Source organism: Ambystoma mexicanum, chromosome 8 (assembly GCF_040938575.1).
Source record: "Ambystoma mexicanum isolate Mex_15411 chromosome 8, UKY_AmexF1_1, whole genome shotgun sequence".
Taxonomy (NCBI): Eukaryota; Metazoa; Chordata; class Amphibia; order Caudata; family Ambystomatidae; genus Ambystoma; species Ambystoma mexicanum.
The window spans coordinates 1244421804-1244448134 of NC_090929.1; the positions used below are offsets into that span (position 1 = coordinate 1244421804).

At 47.1% G+C, this 26331-nt stretch overlaps 1 protein-coding gene across 1 annotated transcript in view; it reads left to right on the forward strand.

The window, feature by feature from the left end:
- Positions 1–26331, forward strand: part of MYOF (myoferlin) — a 1388224-nt gene that overhangs the window by 688862 nt on the left and 673031 nt on the right. The window contains exon 25 of the mRNA XM_069611360.1: positions 17443–17606. Coding sequence (XP_069467461.1) covers positions 17443–17606 — 164 coding nt within the window. The remainder of the gene's footprint in view (positions 1–17442; positions 17607–26331) is intronic.

The window sequence follows — 26331 nt, forward strand, 5'->3', positions numbered from 1 at the left end:
TGCCGACTGTACCGTGACCTACTTTTGATGAGTGACGTCTCCTTAACCAGACTCCCTTCAGTCTACCAGTGCAAGTCTATTATGTAGCACTAATGGCTCCCTTATGTCCAGTAGTGCAAGGGAACCTTGCTCCTCCCCTTTTTTTTTTACTTTTTGGGCATTTTCTCCATAACCAGTGCTGCACAAACAGGCTGGTGGCAGTGGTACCTTATTTTTGCACTTTTGGGGTGCTGTTGTGCACATTTAGTTTTTCTTACCGCAAGGTAGCCATTTTACCACAACAGTAGCCAAAATAGCTAACCTCGTTTAAGCTGCGGCTTTTTGCCTCACTATCTTTGTTGGCTGTCCTGCTTCTAGGCAGGCATAGACAATTACCATATATAGTCTTGCAGACTTTGGCTAGAGCTCAGAAAGTAGCCTTTGTGAGTTTGTAACTAGTTTAGACTGGAAAGAGTTCCAGAAAAACTAATCTCATCCAAACCAGAGGGATGACTCTGGCTGAGCTGGCTATTCATGATTTGATCGCCAATCAGAGTTTAAATGCTGCAGATCATCTGATATGTAAGCTGTCACCCTAGCCCAGACTTCTGTAATACCAGAAGGGGATCTGAAGTTACTGGAACCTTACTTATGTTATTTGGCATTTTTGTAGTGCCTACTGTCATTGGTATGACCTCAGTGCTGTGGGGATGATCAGAAGACCGTAGTCCAAGATGTTAAGGAAGGATTTCTAAAATGTGTGTGCATTTTTAGCCAGCAGGTTAGGGAGCTAGGTAGGGGGTGGCTAGGTCCCTAATAGCAGCCCATAGATATGAGAAGATGGGTGTCATGACCGATTGTCAGGGTAGTATCAGAGTCTGAAGCACAAGAGACTACAGACAGACGTCGGAAGCTGTTGATGCAATAGGTCCTGCCAAAGTCAACACCTAAACAGCAAATCTCTGCTCTTTAAACCAGGGGAGGTCTGCAGTGTACCCCTCCCGCGAGTCAGTGGGAACAACTGGTTCCTTGTTCTGCAGCTCATTGATTGTTTTCTGGAAGCACTGGGTGTCCTGCTGGCATACAGCCTCTGTGGTGGTGAACCATCTGCACCACATGCTGAGCTGTCTTGTTGAGGGATCTGGACTTTGTGACTCTGCTGCTCTTCGCCAGGTGGAGGGCCCCTGCTGGAACTGAAGTCCTCCGTCCTCATTAAATGCTGGGTGAACTTTGCAGGCCAGAAATATTGCTCCTTCATGGTGGGTGTGCTGCAGTCGACAGCCTTTGTGTTTGAAAGGAGCCACCTCTGCACCTGGGGCCCATGGATCCCAACGCAGCAACCAACAGTGAGTTATTGTCCCAAACTGCCGCGACATACATGAAGTCATAGCTGTTCTTGTTCTCGGTTCGATGTCCAGGCTGTGGGCTGCGTACCGTCTTCTTTTTTTTATTGTGCCCCCCCATCTTACCTGAAAACACCATTGGGACATAGTCTGACCCTCATCTTTGGGGGTGTACCCTGTTTATAGGAATTCTATCTGGCATTCCCCTAGGCACTGGGGATTGGAAGTTGCCTTCTCCCTTTACAGGAAACCTGGAAGTACTGTTTTAAGAATTGTCACTATGCATCCACACTGGACTATTGGATTGAGCCCCATTGAAAACTTTGGAAGAACTTTAGTAACAGGTCTAAACTTCCCCTAAGTATCCCAAACTAATTACTTGCCTTAAACTCTTGTTGATAATTGGATACGGTTTGGGGTGGTGTATGTTTTATATTTTTCATGTCTTTATATAAGGCCGATGGTACATTCTAAAATCCCTTTTCCCCACTTAAGTTTGTGCAACAGTGTATTGTTAAATATCTTAAGACGGTGCGGTTGGTGTCTTATTATGTCAGAGTTCTATTTTATTTTATTTTAGTTTTTGCTCTCAAATCTTCTGGACCCCCTAAACGTTTGCTGGAATCCAAGATCTTTCAACTTTTCTTTTGCGAACAGAAGGACTACTTCCAACAAAACTTCCTTGCACTGGAAACCTTTTCTTGTGTGCTTCCATAAGTAGTTCATTAGACTACCAGGGCAAAGGGGTTTTTAAGCATCCCGTTTTGGTACCAGGTTGATTATTTCACACTGAAAGTGTGTTTTGAAAGTTGTGATTTAGTTTTAGCTGAACCAGGGTTGCCGGACCACATGGTAGCCCAATGCACCTTCATTGTAGCCATCAGGGAATTCATGTAGTTAGTTTTCAGTCCTGCTCCTAGCCATTTATTTTTGGGCCATTTTTCATCTGTCGGGTCCACAAGGCACGGCCGAAATTACCACTTTGCTGACTGAGGCTCACTTTGCATCCAAAAAGGCAACCTTAGTTGTGGTTTAAAACTGGTGTCCATTGGTTTAGAATTGTCCAGAATTTCCAATCTGCATTTTGTGTGGGGGTGGCTGTGTGCTTATCAGTTTTTAGGGGGTCCGCCCGGTTAGTTGGAGGCAAAAACCTCTGTTTGATGATTGGTTATTGTGTTCTGGCTTAGGCTAGTCCCTGAGTGAATGAGTTATCCACGGCATGCCCTATGCTTTCCTCAGATCTGTTCCTGATCCTTACCCGAGGAATGCTGTGAAGATGGCCTGCAGCTGATGATCACAGTTTGGCCATACTGGTTGAGCCCTTGCTCCTTTGTCCTGCGCATCCTGCACCTCATTAATATTGAATTCCCATTGTGAGCTGCTTCTTGCTGTCCTCTGAGCTGCTTGGACTTGCTGCCTCTTTGCTGGGCTCTTCCTCCACTTCAGTTGCTGTAACACTGGTAGCATTCACCTTGTTAAATATCCAGGCTTTCCCGGCTTGAAAATCAGAATGACTTGCTGCTGCTCTCAGCTCATTAGTGTGACATCTTGGGTCCTCTCCAGCCATTGTCTCAGTTGTGGAACCGTTAACATGCTGGCTGCCCGTAAACTACCTGCTGGGCTGACCTGGAACCCCTGCAGGGACTGAGGGCTCCTATCGCTGCTGCAGAGTACTTTGCTTCATGTGTCATCTTGTAAGGTGTCTTCTTTGTTGGGCCTTCGTGGTTTGGGGGTTGCTGGGCTGTCTGCGTAACTGCACCTGGACCCCCCCAGCCGCTGCTAGCTTGAAGTAAACCAGACACCCAGCCTCACATGTGCAATCGCATTTCCCTGGCCAAGATTTTAGCAGTCACCAAACTGTGTATGTATCCATGTCGCTGAGCCTGGCACTTCAGATCCTACAGTTTTTTTCCATTAGCAGGTATACACCAGGTCCAGGAGTAGTGGGGATTTGAAGCACCCTGTTTCTACAACTGATCTTCATTTTTTTCGATAGGGTACCTTGTGTTCTCTCTGCAATCAGCTCTTACTGTCCTGCTCGTTCTATGTTTTCGTGGGCTGAAGGGAAATCCTGGTCTTATTACTTTACATTTTCTTGTATACACTTTGTTTTTGTTGGTATGCTTGCTAGTACTCATTTGACCGTATTGCAATACTAAATACATGTTTGTGTTGCATGGAATCAAGAGTAAGACTCGGACACATTGGCATGTTAGGGACTTGCTATAGACTTGTTTATTTTCAAAATAATAAGAGAGTTGGGGGGAAATCCTATTTATCCCTAATCCTAAAAGGGGTTGCCCTGCCTCAACAAAACTAATGATTGTCTGTGTCAGGATGTTTAAAAAAACAAATAAAAGCGTCCTGTGTCCAAACACCCTAACTGACCCTTACACTCTAAACTCAATACAATGTGTACAGGGGGATTTCTGTAAACTATAACTTTATAGCTTTCTTTCAGAGTTCCAAAATATAAAGTTTAGGTGCAGAAAAGAAAACAAAGTTCCACTAGAAATAAGGCTTCCCCTATGTTCCCTTCTGGTCTTTCCTGGTCTATTCAGCACGTCCAATGAAAGATCAATGTTCCACTGCTGAAATAAACCAGGGAAGCGGGGGAGCACCATCCAATATTCTCGATTAAAGGGGGGCGTCCTCTCCCTTGGGTTTCTCCACCTTTTTTTATATTTCCACAGTTTGTAAGGAAAGTTTCCTGGGTACTTTCTACTTCACTTAGCAAAGTTCAAGTTTTACTCCCAGTATTTCACTTTACTGTTACTTCGACAGCTTATAGGGGAAATACTTCTTTCCCTTGATGCATTCTACTTCACTAAACATAGTTCAAGTTTATCCAAGGGGGATGAATCTTCCCTAGAGCTTCCTTTCAATACACAATTCTCTTAAATGTTCAGTCTCACATGTTGTAATTGCGACTTTTTAACTGATCCTTAAAAGGGGCATGATTCTTCCCTTTTTATGTCCATTTGTTACTGTTTCACAAATTCAAGTTCACTTCTACTTCCACTCCTGGTTTACTCTACTGCCAGGATGTCACACTACTGTTTTGCTTCATCTTTCTATATGTGTGCGATTCCCACACTCACTGTTTGCCTAGTTCACTAACCTGCCAGGGTTTTTCCGTTCTCCAATCACTTTCTCTTTCATCCATGTAATAATGCTTTTCCAATACTGGATCACCAACCCTTTCTCAGCAAAGTTCACAATTACAATAATTCCTCTTATGAAATATTGGTACGCTGACCCAGTCTTAATACTGCTCACAACGGTACCAGTTTCTTTAATGGTATGACTTTGACTCTCTGGCACTGTTAGTGCAACACAGCATTCACCTTCAGGTGCTACGGTAACCCATTCGCATTCCCTGGGCTTACTGTCCAGCTTTGGTGTTCCTCATGTCTTTCCTTCTCCTACCTTTTTGAACCGCTGACTCAGCGTGCGTCCCGTTAGCCAGTTAGCCCTCGCTTTGCCCTCTTCTACTCTGTGCGGCTTCAGCTGCTTAAGGCCATCAAGTAGTAAGCTTCCTTCGGTTCAGTCTCCTTGCACACTGTTTATGTCTGCCTCTGTACTGCTTTTTGTAGTGTGTTCACCTTCAACGTTCAGACCGGTGGCGAAACAACTTGCCAGCAGTTTCAGTCTCTGCTTTTTCTCCCTCATTCTGGTCAGCTGAGTCATCTTCAAACTTCCTAGCATTGATTAACATTTTCCAAAGACTTGAGCACGGTGTTGGCTTCCTGCTTCTGGTCATCTTCATTGCTCTATCCCTCTTCCTTGTCTAAGGAATAAAAAGGAGGGGGTGGGAAATAAGATGGTTGGCTGAGAAAACCTGGGAATTCTTTAACTACATCACAAAAAGTCATGAAGGTATGTTGCAGGGGCACATGAGTGTCATTACGAATTGTGACTGCAAGAGTATTTTGATCCAGTGGTTGTCTGCTTCTCTGGAGTGTCGAACCTCACGTGGTCCTACCTGTCAAGATACACAAAATAATGGGGAAGAGCGGTCGACACACTCCCCCGAACCACAGAAGCCGAATGAAGTCGACCCTCCGACCGTGGTTGGCACAGGTACCTGATATAGTAGACAGGACACCACGTGGCAGCCAGTGGGGGGGAAGAGGGCTAGGGAGAGGTTGTGGACAGGGTAGGGAGGTTTAGGAACACCGGAGAGAGGGTAAGGGAAAACCTAGTTTGGATAGGACTGGAGAAGCAACGGGAAAACACCCTACACTGACTAATAGCTTGTAACACCATCAACTGTGTGTTTTCCTTGTAGCATAACCTATACCTTAACCTATACCTTGTAGACCTTGATACTAACATAACATACACTTTTAGTAGTACCTTTTACCTTCATAACATACCTCTTGAGGACATCTTAATTCATGTACCTCTTTCACACTCTGACATAAAGATAGGCATAGCAAGCACGATGGAACATACAATGGGGAAGGCTCCCCTGATGAAGAACATAACATATGGCCCCCTGGGCTGGCGTAAGTAACACTTACAAACAACAACATAAATTGGAGTACACATGTAAACATGAAGATTCTGCCAGTTGCATACTTCAAGCATGAAGTTTTCCCCCACTAAATCCCCGTATCAGCACTGGACAATCGGGGAACATGAGGTCTCTTCAATAACCAATGCGTACTCATTCAACCAAACCAGTAGGACGAGTTTGTGCTACAAGAGGCGTGCTGCCCCTTACTAGAACCTAGAAAACGCTAGTTCATTCCATAATTGTTCATAATTAGCGTGTTCATTTTTGCTAGTTCATTACATAACCATGCTCATGATAAGCGAGTGCATCTTGCCCTTAAGTAGAGCCCCTTCCTGCACTTCTCTTTAGTCCAGGAGGCTGTTCATGTCTGCCTCTGCCATGTCTGTCAGCCTTCCTGGACGTAGAATGATGTAGCCTGTAGCAGCCGCCGTGAACACTTCCCTCACCGCTGCAAAAACGATCACGCCGCCACCTCTGCGTCCCTGAAAAGTTCATGAGCGAGTGGCTCCGGTCTCCCTCCGATGCAGTTTCGTCCTCCAAGCAAAATAAGCCACACCTGACGTGCACTGTGGGCCCTTCATAAACCGTTAGTAATCAGAATCAGTTGGCCACACGCGCGCACAGCGATTGACTATCCAGCCTCCCAAGTACTGCTGGGAATTGTAGTCTTTAGTATATTTTCAATGTTTTAGCCCTTTTCTGGGTCCATGACACCCGCGCCCTGCCCTTATTCCTGACACTCCCGCAGATAGCCACCACCATGGACAGAGTCGGGGTCGCTTCCGTCTTTCCCTGGCCATGTAAGAGAAGCTTCACTCCAGACAATCAGTGACAATATTGCTAGATTTGGCACAGTGTGTTTTACAGTATATAGTGTGGTGTATTGCATTGTGTATGACATGAATGCTACTACTTCGTGCCAATTGTGACGAATCTCGGGAATTCAACCCTTCCAGGGGGATGTGTCCTCCGATGTATTCCACATATTTGACAGGTAATTACCACAGCTGCGCTGCTTCGGAAACTTTTTCAGTTCCGTTTTTTCCGCGAACGTGTTTGCTTCGAAATCTCTCTTGTGAATCGTTCTTCGAATATCGTTGTGTTAATACGAGAATATGTCTTCGTCTTCTGCTACCCCGAAGTCAGGCTTCAAGAAGTGTCGGGACTGTGGGTCCAAGATGTCTCTGACGGACCCGCACAATGTCTGCCTTTGGTGCCTCAGTGAGAGCCATGCCACGGATGACTGCGGCGAATGGCAGTCTTTGACGTCGAAGGCCTTGCGGGAGTGGAAGAAGCTGTCGGCGGATAGGGTTTCCAAGCCCCGTAAATCGAAGTCCGCTGGACTTTCGACCGACGATTCAAAGGGTGACACTCCACGTCGGCGTAAGTCCAGGGGGGGTCTCGTTCCAGGAGGGGGTCCCGCCATTCCTCGGCCTCTTCGAGGCATGCACGGAAGCGCCGTCATCGGTCACCTTCCCCGTCCTCATCTGAGGACTCCGCCAGACAGCAGGTTGCTTGTCCTACCAAGCATTCATCTCCGGAGGAATGGGCCACCTTCCTTAAGGAGATGATGGCGATTTTTGAGTCGCAGGCCACCGTTCTGACTGCGCCTTCGAGAGAAGCCGGCAAGGAACGCTCTAGGGCCACCACTCGCACGCCTTCGGTCTCGGGCGGTCGGTGCGATCATCGGGAACCTTCGAGGTCCCGGTCGGACAAGGAGGATCGCAATCAGGGCCGCTCCAGGTCCCGGTCCTCGACGCCATTGAGACCATTGGAACCTGTGAGGCCTTCGAAGAAGGCACCAGTGCCATGTCCATCGAGGGACTTTGCCGAGGCTCCGGCTCAGAGGAGGCCATCGACGCCATCAGCGCTGAGGCCGTCGAAGGACACGCACAGGGCTCCGGCCTCGAAGCCGCTGTCTAAGTCGTCGGCGCCTCGGTCGACATCGACGCCCCGACACCTTTTGGAGGAATTTTTGCCGGAGGTACCCTGGAGAGCTGTAGAAGCTCCTAGAAAGGTGCTCAACAAGTCTGTGCAGCCTATTCTCGACCCATACTCTGTTCCTCCTCCCAGGGTGGACTTGTTCCAACCCTTGGAGTACATTTCAGAGGTTGAGGAAGGGTCTGAGGATGAGGTGCCTCCTGAGGTTCCTGATAACTTGTTGTCTGGACATAGCCAGCTGGAAGACCTTCGTAAGTCTTTGCAAGATGCCAGTGGTCTTGAGACCTCCCCGGAGGTTGAGTTTGGCAGGCCTGAGCCTGGTACGCATGCTGAATCTTTGTACAGGCGCCTCACGTCGAGGGTGATGGAATATCTGGGTGGTCTTCTCCACCTGTGGATTTTCTGCAGGATGACCTGACAGATATCCAGATATCCTTGACCAAGGTCCACCCACTGACCCGGTGTTGCCATTTCACATGGCCTTACAGAGAAGGGTGGCAGCGGTTTGGACTGCGCCGGAGAGTCTCCCGACAGTGAACATGTCTTTGCCGAAAAAATACTGTCCAGCCAGTGGTGACCCATGCTACTTGTACATGCACCCTACTCCGGAGAGTTTGGTGGTGCAGGCGGCTACGGCCCCAGCAAAGCAGGCAGCGTACCCTACGATCCCTCCCGATAGGGACGACAAACGCTTTGATGGTTGGGCGAAGAAGGTATTTTCTTCTGGGGGTATGGCTTTAAAGGCAGCCAAATCCGTTTGTGCCCTTGCAAGATTCATGCACACTCTGGAATCGTGTCTCGTTGGCAGCTGAACATATTCCCGAAGGGGGGGGAACGGGATGGTTTTCTTGCTATGGTTCAGGATGGCAAGGGTGCCATGTGAGTCCGTTCAGTCGGGTCTGGATGTGGCAGACTGTGTCAGCCGGTCCATGGCAGCGAACATCGTGATGCGCAGGTGTGCGTGGTTGCGGAAGTCTGGCTTTGCTCCTGATGTACAGTCCCGGCTTCTCAACATGCCCTTTGATGGTGTCCATCTTTTTGGCAGCAAGGCTGACGAGAGCTTTGAGAGGTTGCAGACCTCTAAATCTGCAGCAAAGTCCTTGAGTGCTGCAGTGCGTCAACCTCTGCCTTTTCGGCTTAGGGGACAGCAATGGAGGGGAAGCTCCTTTCGATACTACTCTTCCTTTAGTAAATCGAGGGGGGCTGCCAGTCAAAGGGGCCAATGTAGGAGTACCAGAGGTGGAAAACAAGGTACTCGAGGTGCCAAAGCCGCTCGGGCAGTTGCCTCTTTGCCCTCAGGCACTGCTGCAGCCGCTTCAGCTCAGTCATGAGACCATGTCCCATGGTTTGCCGGTTGGGGGAAGGCTGGCGCAGCATCTTGTAGAATGGCGTGCCATTACTTCAGAGGCGTGTGTTCTGGAGATCATAGCCCACGGCTACTGTCTTCCTTTCCGGCACAGGCCTCACGACAACCCACCGGGGAAGCTCCTTGCGCAGGAAATCAAATCCCTGCTGGAGAAAGGCGCCATAGAACTGGTGCCTGTAGCGGAGAGGAACAATGGATGATATTCCCCATATTTTTTGATTCCGAAAAAAGACAGAGGATTAAGACCCATCATGGACTTGCGTGGTTTGAACAAGCTCCTCAGGAAGGACAAGTTCAAGATGGTTACTCTTTCTCAAGTCCTCCAGGTCCTTCAACTTCAGGATTGGTTGGTGTCTCTTGACCTCAAGGATGCTTACTTTCATGTGCCGATTCATCCCAAGCACAGGAAGTACCTGAGGTTTGCGGTTGGCGACTCGCTTTTTCAGTTTCGGGTCCTGCCGTTCGGATTGACCTCTGCCCCGATGGTCTTCACCAAGCTGATGGTGGTGGTGGCAGCGTATCTCAGGAAAGGAGGGATTCACGTCTACCCCTACCTGGATGATTGGTTGATCAGGGCGTGCTCTCCCGAGCAAGCCCTGGATCATCTGTCAGTCACCTGCCACTGCCTTCACAGGCTGGGCTTCTCCCTCAATTTAAAGAAGTCCCATTTGACACCTACCCAGCGGCTCCAGTACATTGGAGCAGTGCTCGATACATCGCTGGGGCAATGTTTGCCTCCCCAGGTGAGGGCTCATCATATTCTGCAGATGGTGGACAAATTTCAACGTGCCCAGAGTCTCCCGGCGTTCGAGTTCTTGAGGTTGCTCGGTCTCATGGCATCCTGCATTTTACTGGTGCCAGAGGCCAGGCTGTGGATGAGATCTCTGCAGTGGGCACTCAAGATGCAGTGGTCGCAGTTCTCCGGCAGGATGTCGGACCCTGTTCAGATTCCGCCCTCGGTCGCCCAGGACCTTCTGTGGTGGGCCGTCGAAGGAAACCTGTTGAAGGGGGCTTTGTTTTGGCAACCGTGGCTGGAGGTGACGATCGTGACGGACGCATCCCTCACGGGTTGGGGAGCTCATGACAACGAGCTGACAGTCGGCTGTCGTTCGTCTCTGTCGGAGTCCAGACTCCACATCAATCTGTTAGAGCTGCGGGCTGTCAGGCTAGCCCTGAAGGCTTTTCTGCCGTCTGTACGGGGGAAGAGTGTCCTGATTATGACGGACAATACAGTGGCCAAGCACTACCTCAACAAAAAGGGGAGGGGGTCGGTCACTGCCACTGTGCAGGGAGGCGATGCAGCTCTGGTTCTGGGCCATCCAGCAGGAAATTTCGATCTCAGCAGTTCATCTGGCCGGAGACCAAAACGAGGCAGCGGACGCTCGGAGCAGGCAGAGCACGGTCTCTCACGAGTGGGAGCTGGCTCAGGAAGTTCTTTTGGAGATCTTTGCCGTTTGGGGAACCCCCCAAGTGGATCTCTTCGCCACCAGTGTCAACCAGAAGTGCAGAAGGTTCTGCTTGTGGGAATTGCCTCCAAGAGGAGCCTTACGGGACGCGTTCATAGTGGAGTGGTCCTTCCCACTGCTGTACGCGTTCCCTCCAGTCCCCGTCATTCTGCAGGTGTTGCGGAGGTTTGGTTCCGGATGATCCGCATTGTTCCGGCATGGGCCAGGAGAGCGTTGTACCCGGACCTTCTAGACATGTCCATCTGCCCTCCACGTCATCTTCCCTACCGAGACGATCTGCTCTCACAAGAGGGGGGTCGAGTTCTCCATCCAGAGATCAAGTCTCTCACCCTTCATGCTTGGTATCTGAAAGGCTGAGGTATAAAGATTGGGACATCCCTGAAGACGTGATGGAGGTGTTGCTTTTGGCCAGAAGGCCCGCAACGAAATCCCTGTACCGTTGCCATTGGAAGAAGTTCTGCGACTGGTGCAGGGTACAGAATGTGGATCCTTTCCAATGTTCCATTCCTTTGGTTTTGTCTTTTTTGCTTTCTATAGCCCAGAAGGGCCTGCAAGTGGGTACCATTAAGGGTTATCTGGCGGCGCTGTCTATATTTAAGCGCTCCTCTGAGGAATGTTATTTTAAAATCCCTTTGATCTCTCAGTTTCTAAAAGGGCTAACTCATGTGTTTCCACCGTCACCTTTCCAGGTGCCGGGATGGGATTTGAATTTGGTTCTAAAATTCCTAATGGGAGCTCCGTTTGAGCCCTTACATTCTTGTCCGTTGAGACTGTTGTCCTTTAAGACTGTATTTTTAGTTGCGGTTACTTCCGCACGCAGAGTGAGTGAGTGAGTTGCAGGCACTTTCCACCAAGCCACCCTTCACTGTGTTCCATAAGGACAGGGTTGTCCTGAGGGTACGACCTTCCTTTCTTCCGAAGGTTGTGTCGGAATTCCATCTGAGCCAGAAGGTAATTCTTCCGGTATTCTATCCTCCTCCACATCCTGGTAAGGAAGAGGAGAGGCTCCATAGGTTGGATCCTAGGAGAGCTTTGAGTTTCTATCTCTCACGGATGTCCCGGGTCAGAGTGGATGATCAGCTCTTTATTGGTTACGCTGGAAGGCGTTTAGGTCAGGTTGTTTCTAAGGAGACCTTGTCTAGATGGATCATTTTGACGATCTCTGAATGTTATCGTTTGGCGGGGAAGAACCCTCCTGTAGGTTTACGGGCCCATTCTACTAGGGGTCTGGCTGCCTCCACTGCACTAAAGAGGGGTGTTTCGATTCGCAATATTTGCGTAGCGGCCACATGGGCTTCTGTCCATACCTTTGTAAAACATTATGCCTTGGACTCTATTCATGGGCAAGATTTGGCCTTTGGCAAGGCAGTCCTCCATTCTGCAATTCGATTGGGCATTCTAAAAATGTCTAAATTCTTTTCCCACCTCCTTACATTGGTACTGCTTTGGGAGTCTGTCAAAGATGTGGAATACGTCGGAGGACACAATCCCCTCGAAGAACAAGTTACTTTCTTACCTGGTAACGTTCTTTCGATGGGATGTTCCTCCGACGTATTCCACATTGTACCCTCCCTACCTGGCCCTCTGCAGAATTTCTTATGCGATTGCAGCTTCCATTTCCGCAAGGCTTTCTGTAGTCATTCTGGCAGAAGATTGGTGCCACACGTTCTGGGGGGAAAAAACTACAACTGAGGCTACGGGTGTCATGCGTCCTACTTACAACATCCAGTGACGTCGACCGTCAGAGGAAGTCCTCGAGGGAGCGTATCGACGTCATTGACGCAGGATGCCTAAGCGTACGCTGAAAAAGTTTCCGAAGCAGCACAGCTGTGGTAATTACCTGTCAAAGATGTGGAATACGTCGGAGGAACATCCCATCGATAGAATGTTACCAGGTAAGAAAAGAAACTTGTTCTTCTCTACCCCAGCCCCCACCACCAGGAGAGACTCCCCCTTTGGGGACAAGGACTCCCATTGCTGTAAGGAACTCCCTAAAGAATATTCTAAAATAACATCTTCAAACCTTTCTTGTGAAGATGTACATGAAGAAAAAACAATACTGTTATTGTCAACAGGAAGTGGTAAATCTTGCATTAAATATACATTCCCATTCAACCGGGTCAAAGATGTACGCAGGAGAACAGAAACCGCTGGAGACAGAGCAAAAACGACGAGTAGATGTGCCGGAAAAAACCCTCAGCTACCTATGTCCTCAAAAGGGGAGGAGCCTGGAGACGAAAGGGAAGAACCTGTGAATTAGAAAAAGGCTTGAACGCTGGCTTGAGAGACGGACACTGCAAGTGCAGTGCCCTGGAGCTGTGAGTGCGAGAAGTGGAGAGATGCGATATGCCCTGTAGCGAGGAGACTGAGAGACTGAGAAACTGAGCCGGAAGCGTGGCGTCCAAGTCCAGACACAGAGTGGTGGCATGACCACAGAAGGCTTGTGGTGGAACGAGGGTCCCAGCCACCACGCCAAAACCACTGCGCATCTGCAAAATGCGGAACAAGCTGGTTAATGTGAAATAGAGCGGCCACCTACTAAGAAGAAACCGAGGAAAAGATGTGGAAGGGACACAAGAGACCAACCTGGAGAGGGAGAGAACCGACCCTGAACGACTAGGAATCCCAGTGATGACATCCCTCTGAACTTCAGGTATTGGGAAAAGTGGGAGACTCGGGGATGGGAATGGCAAAGTATTATTGGAAGGCTCATACTCGTCCCAGTCAAAAGAAAGAGATTATAACATTGTCATAGGAAAGAGGGAATGAGAATCCTTATTGGAGTAAATATACTCATCTCAGTCAAGAAAATACATTAGAACAGTGTTACAAAGAGGAGTGAATGAGCACTGTTAATGGGAGTGATCAAAATGGTATCAATCAAGGCAAGGAAAGCCCAATCAAAGAAGGGACGGTGGACTGTTTATTTTCAAGACATTCACTGACGATTGACTAGCACCATAGCAGGGTTTGTTAGGTTGGGGCGCTTCATAATATAGGGGAAAATGGGCATTATTATTTGTGTTAATGAAACAGCAGTGACATTACTAATCGGAGTCTCCGTCCTACTGACGCTCCACACAGCCCATCCCTTCTTAACAGTAAAGCCTGACTGCGCCTCTTCGTTACCCACTGCAAGAATATTGGTTTAACTTTGTGGCCAACTTGTCCTCCCAATATGGATGGGTCTATTCACATGCTTCACCAGCTGGCTGTGGAAAAAATATTAACTGTGTTCCAATTGGACACAAAAAAAAAAAATATGTGTGTATGTGTATATGTATATATATGTGTGTGTGTGTATGTGTGTATGTGTATATGTATATATGTGTGTGTGTGTGTGTGTGTGTGTGTGTATATATATGTATGTATGAGTGCAGCACCCCCTAGGGAGTTGGAACTGGCTGCCCTCTGATGTCAGCTTTTGTAATGTGTGCCGGAGGACGCACGGACAACGGCTCACAGGTAGGTGTCTATTGAGTTTTCTTCTAATCTCCCCAAGGCTTATGCTGTGGTATAGTGCTCGTTTCACTCACTCTGCACCAGTTTCTACTGCTCCTGCATGTCGATCCACGTTATTTTTACTGTGGACGACTTTGCCTTGTTGAGGTCACTTCCTGCATATTTTTACATCTTGTTCTCTGGTAAATGCTAAAGATATTTTCTTTGGCTATTGGCAATCACACACACAAGCATGCAGGACGCCAGGGTGGCAGCCCAGCTACTCCAGGCCTGGGATTTATTTAATGAGAAACAGGATCTACCAGCAGCTCTACCCAACAGTGGGACTAAGAAGATTAGCACCAATACTTCTATTGAACTAACTTTACTTCGAGAAATAGAAAAATCTCGCAAGAAGGAGATCTCAAAGTGGTTGGAGGAGCACTCCCTGCAAAATTTTCTTGATGTGGGCCGCGTGCCTCATGGCCTACACATCATGACAACACCTTCATTCGAGGACCAGGATCCACGCGTTTGCTGGAAGAGTGGGTTGGTGCTAGTAGCCATTGTTCTGTGCAGTTTTTGAAGATTTTGGTGAAATATGCCAACTGAGACCGTACTGCTGTGCTTTCACATCTTGAAAAATTAGAATCTGAATTACTTAATGGCCCAAGCACTGAAGAGGGAAAGAAACTGCAGACGAAAATCGAAGAGGGTCTGCTTGCCTATGAAGAGGAAATTAAACAGCGCAAACATAAAGTTTATCAGAGACAAAACAGACTATGAATCAGGATGGATTTTCACCTTTGCTAAACGATTTGACTCATTGCGCAAAAGCTCGGCAACACAACTATTGCCAAAACAACTGGGCGATGCTGAGGCTATTTCTTCAGAGTCTGATGTCTCTGTCTCAGAAAATGACGAAATAGCAGTTGAATATTTTTTTTTAGACGAAATGAAACTCTTGTGCCAAGATGGAAAAAACCAAAAGAAAGGCAGAGGCTGTGGCAAGAGCAAAGGAAGAGGAAGAGGGAGGGGAAACAAACAGAAATTGCCAAAAGGAAAAAAAACGTCGAGGCTGTTGTGGGAAACGGCTCCGATGTAAATCAACAGGGCAGGTCAATGCGCTCTAGAGCAAAACAGTAACAACGGAAAATATGAAGATCCATCAAATTGTTAATGTCTAACCCCATACTCACGGGCCCGCAATTATCACTACTCTCACTGGGCTTGAATTTCTGCCTCACCACGACGTTTGACTATGTTGAGTCACGTTTGACTATGTTGAGTCACGTTTGAACTTTGACAAATTCCTACGTAAGGTCGGACTCAAAAAGTTCTTTTCTATTAATCCACCGCTGGCCAGACCACCTGTGCCTCGTGCCGGCCGAACTGACCTTTGCATTACGGACATCCCTATGTTGACCGATCTGGCTTGTCTCAATAATGAACTATTTTTCCCCTCCACCTTCGACCCTGTTGACTTTGACATTGATCCCAACTGGATATTCGTACTAAACTGAAAAACGAGTCCGGGTTCAATCCTCAATTCTCTGTGGGGGGGCTGCATTGAGGCATTACATGATCTCTGCGTCAGTGATTTTCGTAAATTGCTGAAGAAACCCTTCAACCATAAATAGAATTTGACCATCTCACAACGTTCGGCCCTGAGTGAACTACAGAATTTGTCCAATATTGTGATAAAACCAGCCGTCAAAGGCTCCAATATTGTCATCCAGGACAGGGATTGTTATGTGGCTGAAGCAAATCGTCAACTGCGGGGATCAGTGCTGCTATTCCAGGCTTTCTAAAAATCCTTTGGGTCAAATATTGCCTGAGCTCACTTCTCTATGTGCCAAGTGGGCCAATAAAGGCCTTATTGAGGACGAGGTGGCTAAATTTCTCGTTCCTGCCAGCCATACCATCCCTAATATATACTTTCTGCCTAAGACACACAAGTCTCTGACTCATCCGCCAGGCAGGCCTATTGTCACTCTATGTGGTTCCCTTTTAGAACATATGGCCCAGTTCATCGATGAGACCCTGTTTCCACTAGTTTCGGTTTTACCTTCATATCTACGGGATACCAAGGACTTTCTAAGTCACATTACTGATATACCTTGGGAGGAGGGATTCATGTTGGCAACTCTTGATGTTGTTTCTCTCTATACTTCTATTGATCACACGACTGGGTTGACAGCTTGCAAATATTTTTTGGACACTCGATCTCTGAATTTTTTAGGGCACAGTGGTATGATTTTGGACATGCTTTTGTTTTGCTTAACCAACAATGTTTTTCTGTTTGAGGGCTCCTTTTATAATCAAGTTAGAGGTACTGCCCTGGTCAGTAACTTTGCTCCGTCCTACGCAAATTTGACCATGGGGTGGTGGGAGGCTACTTTTATGTCTGATTTACTTTCAGTTAGTTTTCCCACACAAATTATTGGTTGGTGGCGTTATATTGATGATGATGATGTTTTTATAATTTGGAGAGGAAATGAAAGAGTGGGGCTCTTTTGTGGACAGTATTAACAACAATGCTGTGAATCTGAGATTTACTGAATGTCACAACTCTACTGAGATTGTATACTTGGATGTCAATGTGAGGGTCGACAACCTAGGCATTCATATATCCCTATACAAAAACCACACAAACATATTAAATATTGTGACCGCTGACAATACAATGCATTTTTGTGAGGACCATATTTTATTCTTGAAATGAAATTGTGTATTGATGATGCAAATTTATTTGGGCTTTTACATTTTTTTAATATGTTGGTGAGTAAATGGTGGCTACTGTTTGATAGTTAACTGCAGAAAATATATTCTAATCTAAAATGTTTGTTGAATGTTAAATCATTTTCTCTTTTTAATACCTTTGTGTATATTTTTGGTATGTATTTGAAATGATCAATCTTAAGGTACTAGTATTAAATGATGTCAGGTCTCGATGTTTCATTTTAAAATTGAAAAAGCTCAAGCCGAGAGTCGTACTATGCATTCCTTCTGAGTGGTCTTTTTTGGGGGGCAGTGCAGTATTCTGTTTTTATCTAGCCACAATCATTTTGGGAAACAGGAGTGATGAGCAAAGTAGTCATTTAACAAACGTCTTGTGATTAATCCTTTCTTCTGCCCATAAGTTCCTCTGAAGTTTCAATATCATGAATTATTTTCCTAGTGGGCAAGCTCTTCTCTTTTAGCTTGGAGTATAGTTGACTGCCTAGTTATTAACCTTAAAAAAAATAAAAAAAATGTAAGGCTGAGCTTTTCACCATAATGGTTACAGACATGCATTCTTTTAGAATAACAGTATGGCATATTATGTTTTTAGATATTCAAGTTTTCATTGCATTTTCGCATGTCTTTTATTTTTTCCCATAGTATGAAAATCAAGCCTTGATGTTTGGAAAATGGGGCACAACAGGACTACTAAAGCGTCACAAGTTTTCTGACGTTACAGGAACAATTAAGCTAAAAAAAGAAAGTTTCATGCCCCCAAAAGGTTGGGAATGGGAAGGCGATTGGGCAGTAGATCCTCAGAGAAGGTTAGGTTTCTCCATAATAATGAATCATCATGTTTGTCTGGTTTCATTCTCTTATCTATTTCTTGTGACAAAGTGCATGTGCTTAATCGGATTGTATTCCTTCTCAAGAAAAACTATGAAACCAAAGACTTGCTTCATTGTATTGAAAACTTATTTAGAAACAGATTAGTTTGTGGTGCTTAACAGTGAGTGTGTTCGCCATATGGAACCATGGGCATATAAGTTAACAAATCTCCTAAATGTGGACCACTACTTAAAGTTTGTGTTGTTTACTTTCTATTTCTTGCTTTATTCTATTATTCCTTAGCACACACAATTTTTGTTTCCTTCATAATATGAGCAATATGTTCTTTTCTTTAACATTTTCCTGTTTTGAAATTATACCCTTGCCGGCCTGGACTTCTCCTCCATCCACTGCTATTTCTCTGGCCCTCTTACCACCCTCAGGGGGGTGGAGGGGACGACCACTGTCCCATGCGCCCCCCCCCCCAGGGAAGACCTTTAAGGATGACAAACTACTCCACATTGCCACCCTTAACGGTCGCTCTGCTGTTAAACACTCAACTGATATCTGCAACCTACTGGAAGCCATGGATCTTGATGTGCTCTCCATCACTGAAACATGGTTCAAAAACAGCTCTGTCACAAACTTTGACACTCGACTTCCTGAAAGCTACAAAATCCTTTCAGCGCCCAGGCTGAAAAAGGCAGACTGTGGAGTAGCACTGATCTTCCCTGTATGGATACCCGTGTCTATATCCCTATTCAGACCTATACCTCTTTCGAGTGCCTAGTCTGCAGGCTCTCACTCTCTCCTAAATGGACTCTCCTTATGCCCACCTGTCGGCCTCCTGGACGGCTCACTCTCTTCCTCTCCGAATGGGCCAACCTAGCATCTTCTCTTCTCTCCTCCTCCTCTCAACTCCTCCTGTTGGTGACATCAACATCCACCTTGACTCGCCTGACTTGTCTGTACCTTTTCGCAACCTGCGCAACTCTCTCTCCCTCTCTATTCTATCCTCTGGCTCCACTCATACCGAGGGCCACACGTTGGATGGTCTCATCTCCAATGACATCCCACTCTCTATCCCTCTCACTACCTCTCTCTCTTGGACTGACCACTATCTTCTATCAACTCACCTGAAGCTCTCCTCTCCTCTGACAGCAACTCACCCGGCACAGCCACTGGGCTTCAAGATCACCAGACCCATGAAAAAAGGGACAGTGACTGCCTTCGTCCCCACATACTCTCCTCCGTTTCCTGCGGCTGACTCCCACCAAGACACAGCCCTCATTGCCTTTAATCTCTTTATCTCCAACACTCTTGATATTCTTGCTCCTGTCATGAGGGTCCGACTGAAGCCTTCCAAAAAGTGCAACTCTTGGTACGACTCAGACCTGGCTGCCCTTAAACGCAAGTGCAAGGCAGTTGAGCAGAAATGGAATTCGTCTGGCGGACTGTTGGGGAGATTTTGAGGACTTGATTTTTTTTTTTTAACATGGAGAGAGCGAGACCCCTTTTCCCACTCATGTATTTTCATGTGATTTTGAACTCTGTTTCTTTTGGTTGTGGAGTCTGACCAACCCCATGGTGTCACACAGAACCTTCAGTGCAGTGGCACAGGGAAGCCTTTCAGATTTCCCCAATGTTTAAATACCTTCTTTGCGATAAACTACTGTTTCCCAGCGCGGTAAAGTGAAATTGACTTTACTTACATTTGTAACATTCTATACCCAGCACACACTATCTTACAATAGGGTGCTGGAGGGGTTACTTAGTATCCCCTTTGTCTAGCTTCTCATGTAACATTTTTATGTTACCCTTTCCTCGATGATGTGGTTTACTTTTTACTACCATTGTGTGTTTTTACCGCAGGCTTTCGCAGGCACAGTAAAACACCGATGGGTTCCATTTTTGTCAAAATGGCCCGGTCTTCTTTTTTTTCCATTTCTTTGTAGAAAGGTCCTTCTTGAGATTTACTCTGCCCGCCAAACCACGTTTTAGGTCCCTTTGTTCATTTTGCCTTTTGTGGGATTCACGAGTGAAGCCCACCTCAGGCTCCAGGTGTCTGGCGGGGGCAGGAAGTGAGGGAGGTGCCCAACTCCCTGTGCTTAGTCTCCTAGGAGACAGGAATGCACTAGGTAATTGGCCGGCCGGCTGGCTGTCCGGCAAGGACAGCCACCCTGCTGGTTGACTGACAGCTAGGCTGGAATGAATGGGAGAAACCTGCATAAAAGGTGAGGCTTTTTGGCTTGGAAGGCAGAGTCGACCATTGGACGAAGGAATCTGAATAAGATCTTGAAGAGGACACCTGCTGCACCTCCTGGACCGTTGGTTTGCCCGGTGAAGCCCTGCTGCTGTGCTGAAACTCCAAATTCGAATTGGCAGAGAAGCCCCTGCAAGGACGACTTCTCCCTTTGAGTTGGTGGGACCAATCGACTCCAAAGTAAGCCACCTGGACATCCTCTCAGAGCTGCTTGAAATTGCACTGCAGTTGCTGCTGGAACCGAATAGCCAGGGAGAGGAACACCAGATTGTTTGCGTTGCTTTTAAGCTTGCCAAGAGCTCCAGGAAGATCCTGCGGACTCCCAGGAAGCAGGACTGACCGAGCTTCAGCCACCTCAACAGAGTGCGGGATCCCAGATGCAAGGAAAGTCCATCTCGACAGCCAGGAACCGCAGTGTTGCTATTTGTGGTAGACGCTAGGTGCTGAAACACAGAAGTGCCACTTGTTTGAAGATTGCCAGTTGCGAGCAGTGACTGTGCCATTGCAGTGCAGGACTCCTCAGACGTCCTCCCTCTTGTCCCCACGACTGAGGCCCTGGAACACCAGGATCTGCAGGAACTGCCAGGAACAGAAGTCTTCAGCTGCATCTTTTTCTTCATTTGAAAGCTACTGTGAAATGAGACTGAGAGTACTTACCTCTCGCAGTGAAAGTGCGTGAACATTTCGCAACTAGCAGGCCTAATTGGCTTGTGACCCATCCTATAATTCTTTGCTTTACAAACTACTTCTGAGAACTTCGACAGAGACTTTAGCATTTACTTGCCAGGACCGTTTTTATCCTATCCAAGACTTTAAGCCCATTGACTTTGGACTAGCCTATTGAATTGAATTGTCTCTTCTGGTGAACTCAAAGTATCTGCACTGTCTAAGAAATTGTAATCCTTTTATGTTCTAAACCTATTCCTTTTTGCTCCTCCTTCAAAGTAGTTTGAATGCCTCAGAAACTTAACGAGTACAGTACTGAAGAATATTTGTATGTGATATTTGACTGCCTCCTTCTAGTGAATGTTTTACAACTGACTGTTGAATATTTTAATAAGTGTTTAACCAAGAAGCCTTGAGTGTAAGAGTTTATTTGAACACCTGTGATTGTAGACCTCTGTGTAACATCATTACAGCTCACATTCCCTCTTGAGATCAGCCTGGTTGCTCAGCTCTGCTACCAAAAGCTGTAGTGTACAAAGGTTGGTTTTGCTTACACCTGTAGTCATAGTTGTGTGTAGTGGTCCCAAAGGGTACTGCATACACACTCTGCCTAACAATTGTGAAAGACCTTCTACTTACCTGCAAGAAGTGCTTCTGCTCACCTTGACTTTTGCTAACTTAACATTGGCTGGCCTGGCTCCCTGAAAGACTCTTCACGCCCTTACTTATGTGTTCTGCCTTCCTTCAAGGAAAGGGGGAACTGACTTTGCATTAGGGGGTTGTTTTGAAAGTACTTACCTGCTTACGAATAACTGTGTGAATACTTGTTTTATTCTAAACTCTCTTCTCTTTAACACTACTCTCAAGAATATTCTAAATACAACGGTGATTGATTAAGGTCAATAGCAACCTAGCTATTGAAGTCACCTGCGGGTGTAGGTAGTGCTTGTATGTCATCCCACATGGGTATTTACTGATTTAGAAAACTAGGAGTGTGTATTTTTGATGTGTATTTGTGTATTGCTTTATATTGCTCCTTTCTGAAGAAGGCTTATTCTAACCGACTGATACATATATTAATAATTGTTTAATCAAGAAACCTTGTGTGTAAGAGTTTATTTGAATACTTGTCACTGTGAAACTCTGTGTACCTCCCCTACAGCTCACATTTACCCCTCTTGAGATAATCCTGGCTGCTCAACACGCTACCAACCTGTGTCGTACAGACTTATACCAAAGGTTGGGTTCCTATTGCCACAATGTCAGGGTTGTTGTGCACCCACAGGGTACTGCATACAATCTTGCCTAATGCGGACCATCTGACAAACTGGCCTGCAGCCTCTTTCAAAGGCAATATTGACTCTGTATCCGCTTCAAGAAAAGTCTTTATTCAAGCCGGCATCTCCGTGGTATCAAACACGGCCAAACCTTTCAAAGTCTGCAAGGAACTGACCAATCCTGCAGCAGCCACCTCCTCTGTCATTCCCACGCAGGACCTCTGCTCGGCCCTGGCAGCACACTTCACCACACAATCCCAAGACATCGTCTCCTCCCTTCCCCTCACACCACAGCACAAACCAGCACCAGTGCCTCCCCTGGCCCCACCTCCACTCGTCTCTCCCGTCACACCTGATTAGGTCACCAGACAAGTCTGGTCTATGAAGGCCTCATCCAAGCAAGTTGACCCATGCCCCTCCAAAACCATCAAGGACGAAAGTGACTCCCTCGCACCAGCCTTGGCCGACCTTTGCAACCTCTCCTTTTCCACTAGAGTTTTCCCAATGCTCTCAAGCACTCCCTTGTGCACCCTCTTCTCAAGAAACCCTCTGCTGACCCTTCCATTCCGTCAAACTACCGCCTGATCTCTATCACTCCCTTCCTGGGCAAACTCCTGGAGAAGCTGGTTATCTCTCAGCAAGACCTCCACACAGAATCGATCAGCTATTTCCACAACCATCAGTCTGGCTTTAGAGCATCCAGAGGCACAGAAGCTGCTCTTCTGAACACCCGCTCTCAAATCTTGACACCAACACTCCCTCTGTCCTCATTCTCCTTGATCTCTCCTCTGCGTTTGACACGGTTAACCACAACATCCTGATCTCAAGGCTTCGTGACACCTTGGGAATCGCAGGTCAGGCTCTGGCATGGCTAACCTCTTTTTCTCTCCGACCGCCCATCCGAGGTCGAACTTGGTGCCTTTCTCTCAACTATCACCCTCTCAACCTGCGGCGTTCCCCAGGGTTCTAACTTATCCCCCTGGTTTTTCAACGTCGACATAGCTGACCTGGCACGTGTGATTACAACTTTCACCTCTAATTTCCAGTGTTGTGCAGATGACACGCAACTATCTCACAGGCTCGCCTCAGCCGCCACTTCCTCCTCACTCATACCTGACTGTCTGCTATTCAGTCTTGGTGTGCTGCAAACGACCTTAGTCTCAATGCCAGTAAAACTGAGATTGTTCGCATTGGAACACCTGTTCCTGCTTTTCCCCCTCACTCTGGCTGGCCCCCCTTGCCCCTGCACCTACCCCTACCTGTGAGGCCAAAAACCATCGGGTCATCTTCAACTCCACTCTCGACTTCTCCCCTCACATTTGAGATTTCAAAAGTCTGTCAACTACACCTCCTCCTCTCACTTTCCGTCAGAGGCTTACTGTCTCCAGCGCCCTAGTTCTCTCCAGGCTGGACTGCTGCAACAGACTCTTCAACCTCCCTGCTTCCACCCTGCGCCCTCTTCAACTCATACAGAACAGAACTGCAAGACTTATCCTTGGCCTCCAGTCCAGGGACTGCATCTCTCCGGTGCTGAAATCCTTTCACTGACTCCCTGTGGCTGCAAGGATCAAATTCAAGACCCTCTGCATTGTCCTCTAGGCTTTCTGGGGCCTGGGACCTACTTAACGTCAAAGTTGCCATCCTAAATACTGCCCCTCTCGAGCCCTCTGCTCTTATACCTCGAACCTTTTGCGAGTGAGCCGGTTCTCCAAACAGAGATTTGGAGAGAGATCCCTTTCCTCAGCAGGTGCCTCCATCTGGAACAGCCTCCCTGACACCCTCCGTCTTGAGCCTGAAATTCTCAAGTTCAGGAAACTCAAGACCTTCCTCTTCTCCTGCTTCCTTCTCTCTCACCCGATCCTGCTAACCTAGCTCTCCGCTCTTCCTTCTCTCCCTCCTTCCATACAGTTTATTGACTGGCCGCCTGGTGTACCTCAGAGTCGCACAGGTCCCAGGCACCCCTGCCAGTCTTTTTCAGCACTTGCCACAAGGCCCTAGACCCCAAGGCACTTGTAATAAAAACTTGAGAGCTTCTCTCTCCGCACTTCACCAGTCTCTACTGACTGGACGCACTTGGTCCCCTGCTCCTCCCTTGTCCTCCTGCACAGGCACAATCTGTATACAGACCTGCCTGAAGATCGTTCTGTCTGTTCTCCCTTGTCTTAACCCCTTAATGTGCACCTGAATAAACCGCAGAATCGCCGGCCAGCCTCTTTGCTGTTTCTAAACTGTTAAATGGATAATATTCACTTAATCTGCCTGTGCACACTGTTATCATCTCAGAAATTCAAGGGCTCTGAGCGACTGTTGTTTTTCCCCATGTTCCTTCCTTCTTTGAGCGCTTTGAAACACTTGCCTGTGTATATGCGCAATACAAATAAACATTACCATACCATCATTTACAATTACAAATTGCTTTCTGCCAGAAAACATGAGGTGTCACTTGCTGGCTCTCACCTGTAAGCTACCCAATTCCAACCAGACTCTTCATTGTCAGCAGCAACCTCCAACTTCTCCACCCCCCACTTTTGTGAGCTGCTCGGCCAGTGAGACTCCGGTGATCAGATGACACCAGTGTTAAATCTGTGAGGTGAGGAGGCCAGGGCCCAATTTCTGTCATCTGCCACAAATTGAAACCTGGCTTGCTAGCTCGCACCTGGAACTACCTGTAAACTGCCCGCTACCGCCCGGGGATCTGCGTGGTTATCCACGGCCTCCAGGCCCCCAACTCATTTCGTCCCCCCTCTGTGAGCTGCTGTAAAAACATGTCCAAAATCTTGTGGAACTCTCCCGTCCCCTGCACACCCAATTGTTATTGTATACACAAAAAAGTTTTCCGTAATTAAGACACCCCCTCTGTGAGGGGATCAGCCAAAGCTCTAATTACCAATTCTGCTGGGGCGTCCTCTCCGTGGGCAACCATCTCAAAGGCCATCTGCTTTAAGGGCAGCAAATCCCTTGCTTGTTTGTGCATGGCTGGGCTAGTCCTCCTGGATGTGACCGCTTCCTCTTCATTCTCTCTCCAGGCGCTGCCTGTCCGTAGGTACCTGGGTTTGGTGCACTAGTATTGCTGCTCTATTTATTTAGGCGTCCTGTTAATCAGTCTACCTCTCTTGGCCTACTCTCTTCCTGTCATTGTTTGTACCTGTCCTTCTCTTTTCATCCCATCTTCTTTCTCTGCTGTCCTAAATAAAGAATTGTTTTTCATTGCTCATCATGTGCTGCACCATTGATGATTTCTGTCTACAGCGCTTTGGCAAAAGTGCTGCATAAATCTCAAAAAACAAAGCCGCTATTCTTTCATTAAATATTGAGTGCACAACTGGTCCAAACTTCCAAAGTATCTGAGCCCTTGCAAAGTCTGCCTGGGAGTGGTCTACTCCGAAGTCTGGGGCCGGAGCTGACCCAGAAACCTTGCTCCAAAAGCCAGCACACAAGCCAAACCGCTGAAAACGTCCACGGGTGTAATTTTAGGGGGGGGACATGGGTGTTTGTCCCCTCCCCCCCAACTTTCATGGCACATCATTTTGACCCCATTCATTTGGCGGGGCACCTTTTTGTTCAGATGTCCTGTCTCCCCCAACATTTTCAGCAGAGTTACTCCACTGTCCATGGAACATTTGTAAATAGAGATGCAAAACCTCCAAGTGAACGACCGTTCTTGAGGGTTACCAGGAAATTGCACTTTCTCTTGTTTTGTCTAGTTTGATATTCATCAATCCAGTCACTCCTTTTTGAAAAACTGTTTCCACAATCGCGCCATAAAAGTGCAGTCAGATTGAAGCCAGACAGCATCCCCATAAGGAAGTAACATGCATCTACTGCTTAAAAATATAAGCAAAGTAATGAATGAGTTTGATTTCCATCCCTACACAAACAAAATGCGGCCACCCAACACCTACTGGTATTCACAAGCTCTCAACTCTGGCAAATAAACTGCACTCAACCAGGGGTGATTAAAGAGGTACATATTACATGGGCGTGTATTTGAGTAAGGACACTGCCGATAAATCAACAAAAGCGCCCTTCTTTGAGACCCAAATTAGACTCTTATAATCCAAGGATACAGATTAAAGCTAGTTGCCCCACCCCATACAAGGATCCCTCTGCTCACAGAAAGGGATTAAAAAATGTGCTGACTTTATATTACAAAATTAAAAACACCAGGGCTCTGAATCTCCTCCCACCCTAAAATATGCTTCAGCCTTCAGCATTCACACTCCACTTCTGTTTGACGCCCTGCTGCAATACCTCATTTCTGTGTGGTCAGCCATCTATTTTGTAGACAGTTTGCAGACTGATTGGTCAAAACACTCTTGTGGCCCTGCAGTACTATTGAGTTGGGTGGCAATGAACATCAATTATCAGACTATTGCTTGGACAGTGAACACCTCGGAGTTACGGTACGCTTTAGAAGTACTCCTGTTATGTTCTTGCTGGGTCCGTTTTTCAACTCCATCTCTCCTACAAGATCCTTGCAGACGCCAAGTAAGACAAGTAACTCCTCTTATCAAA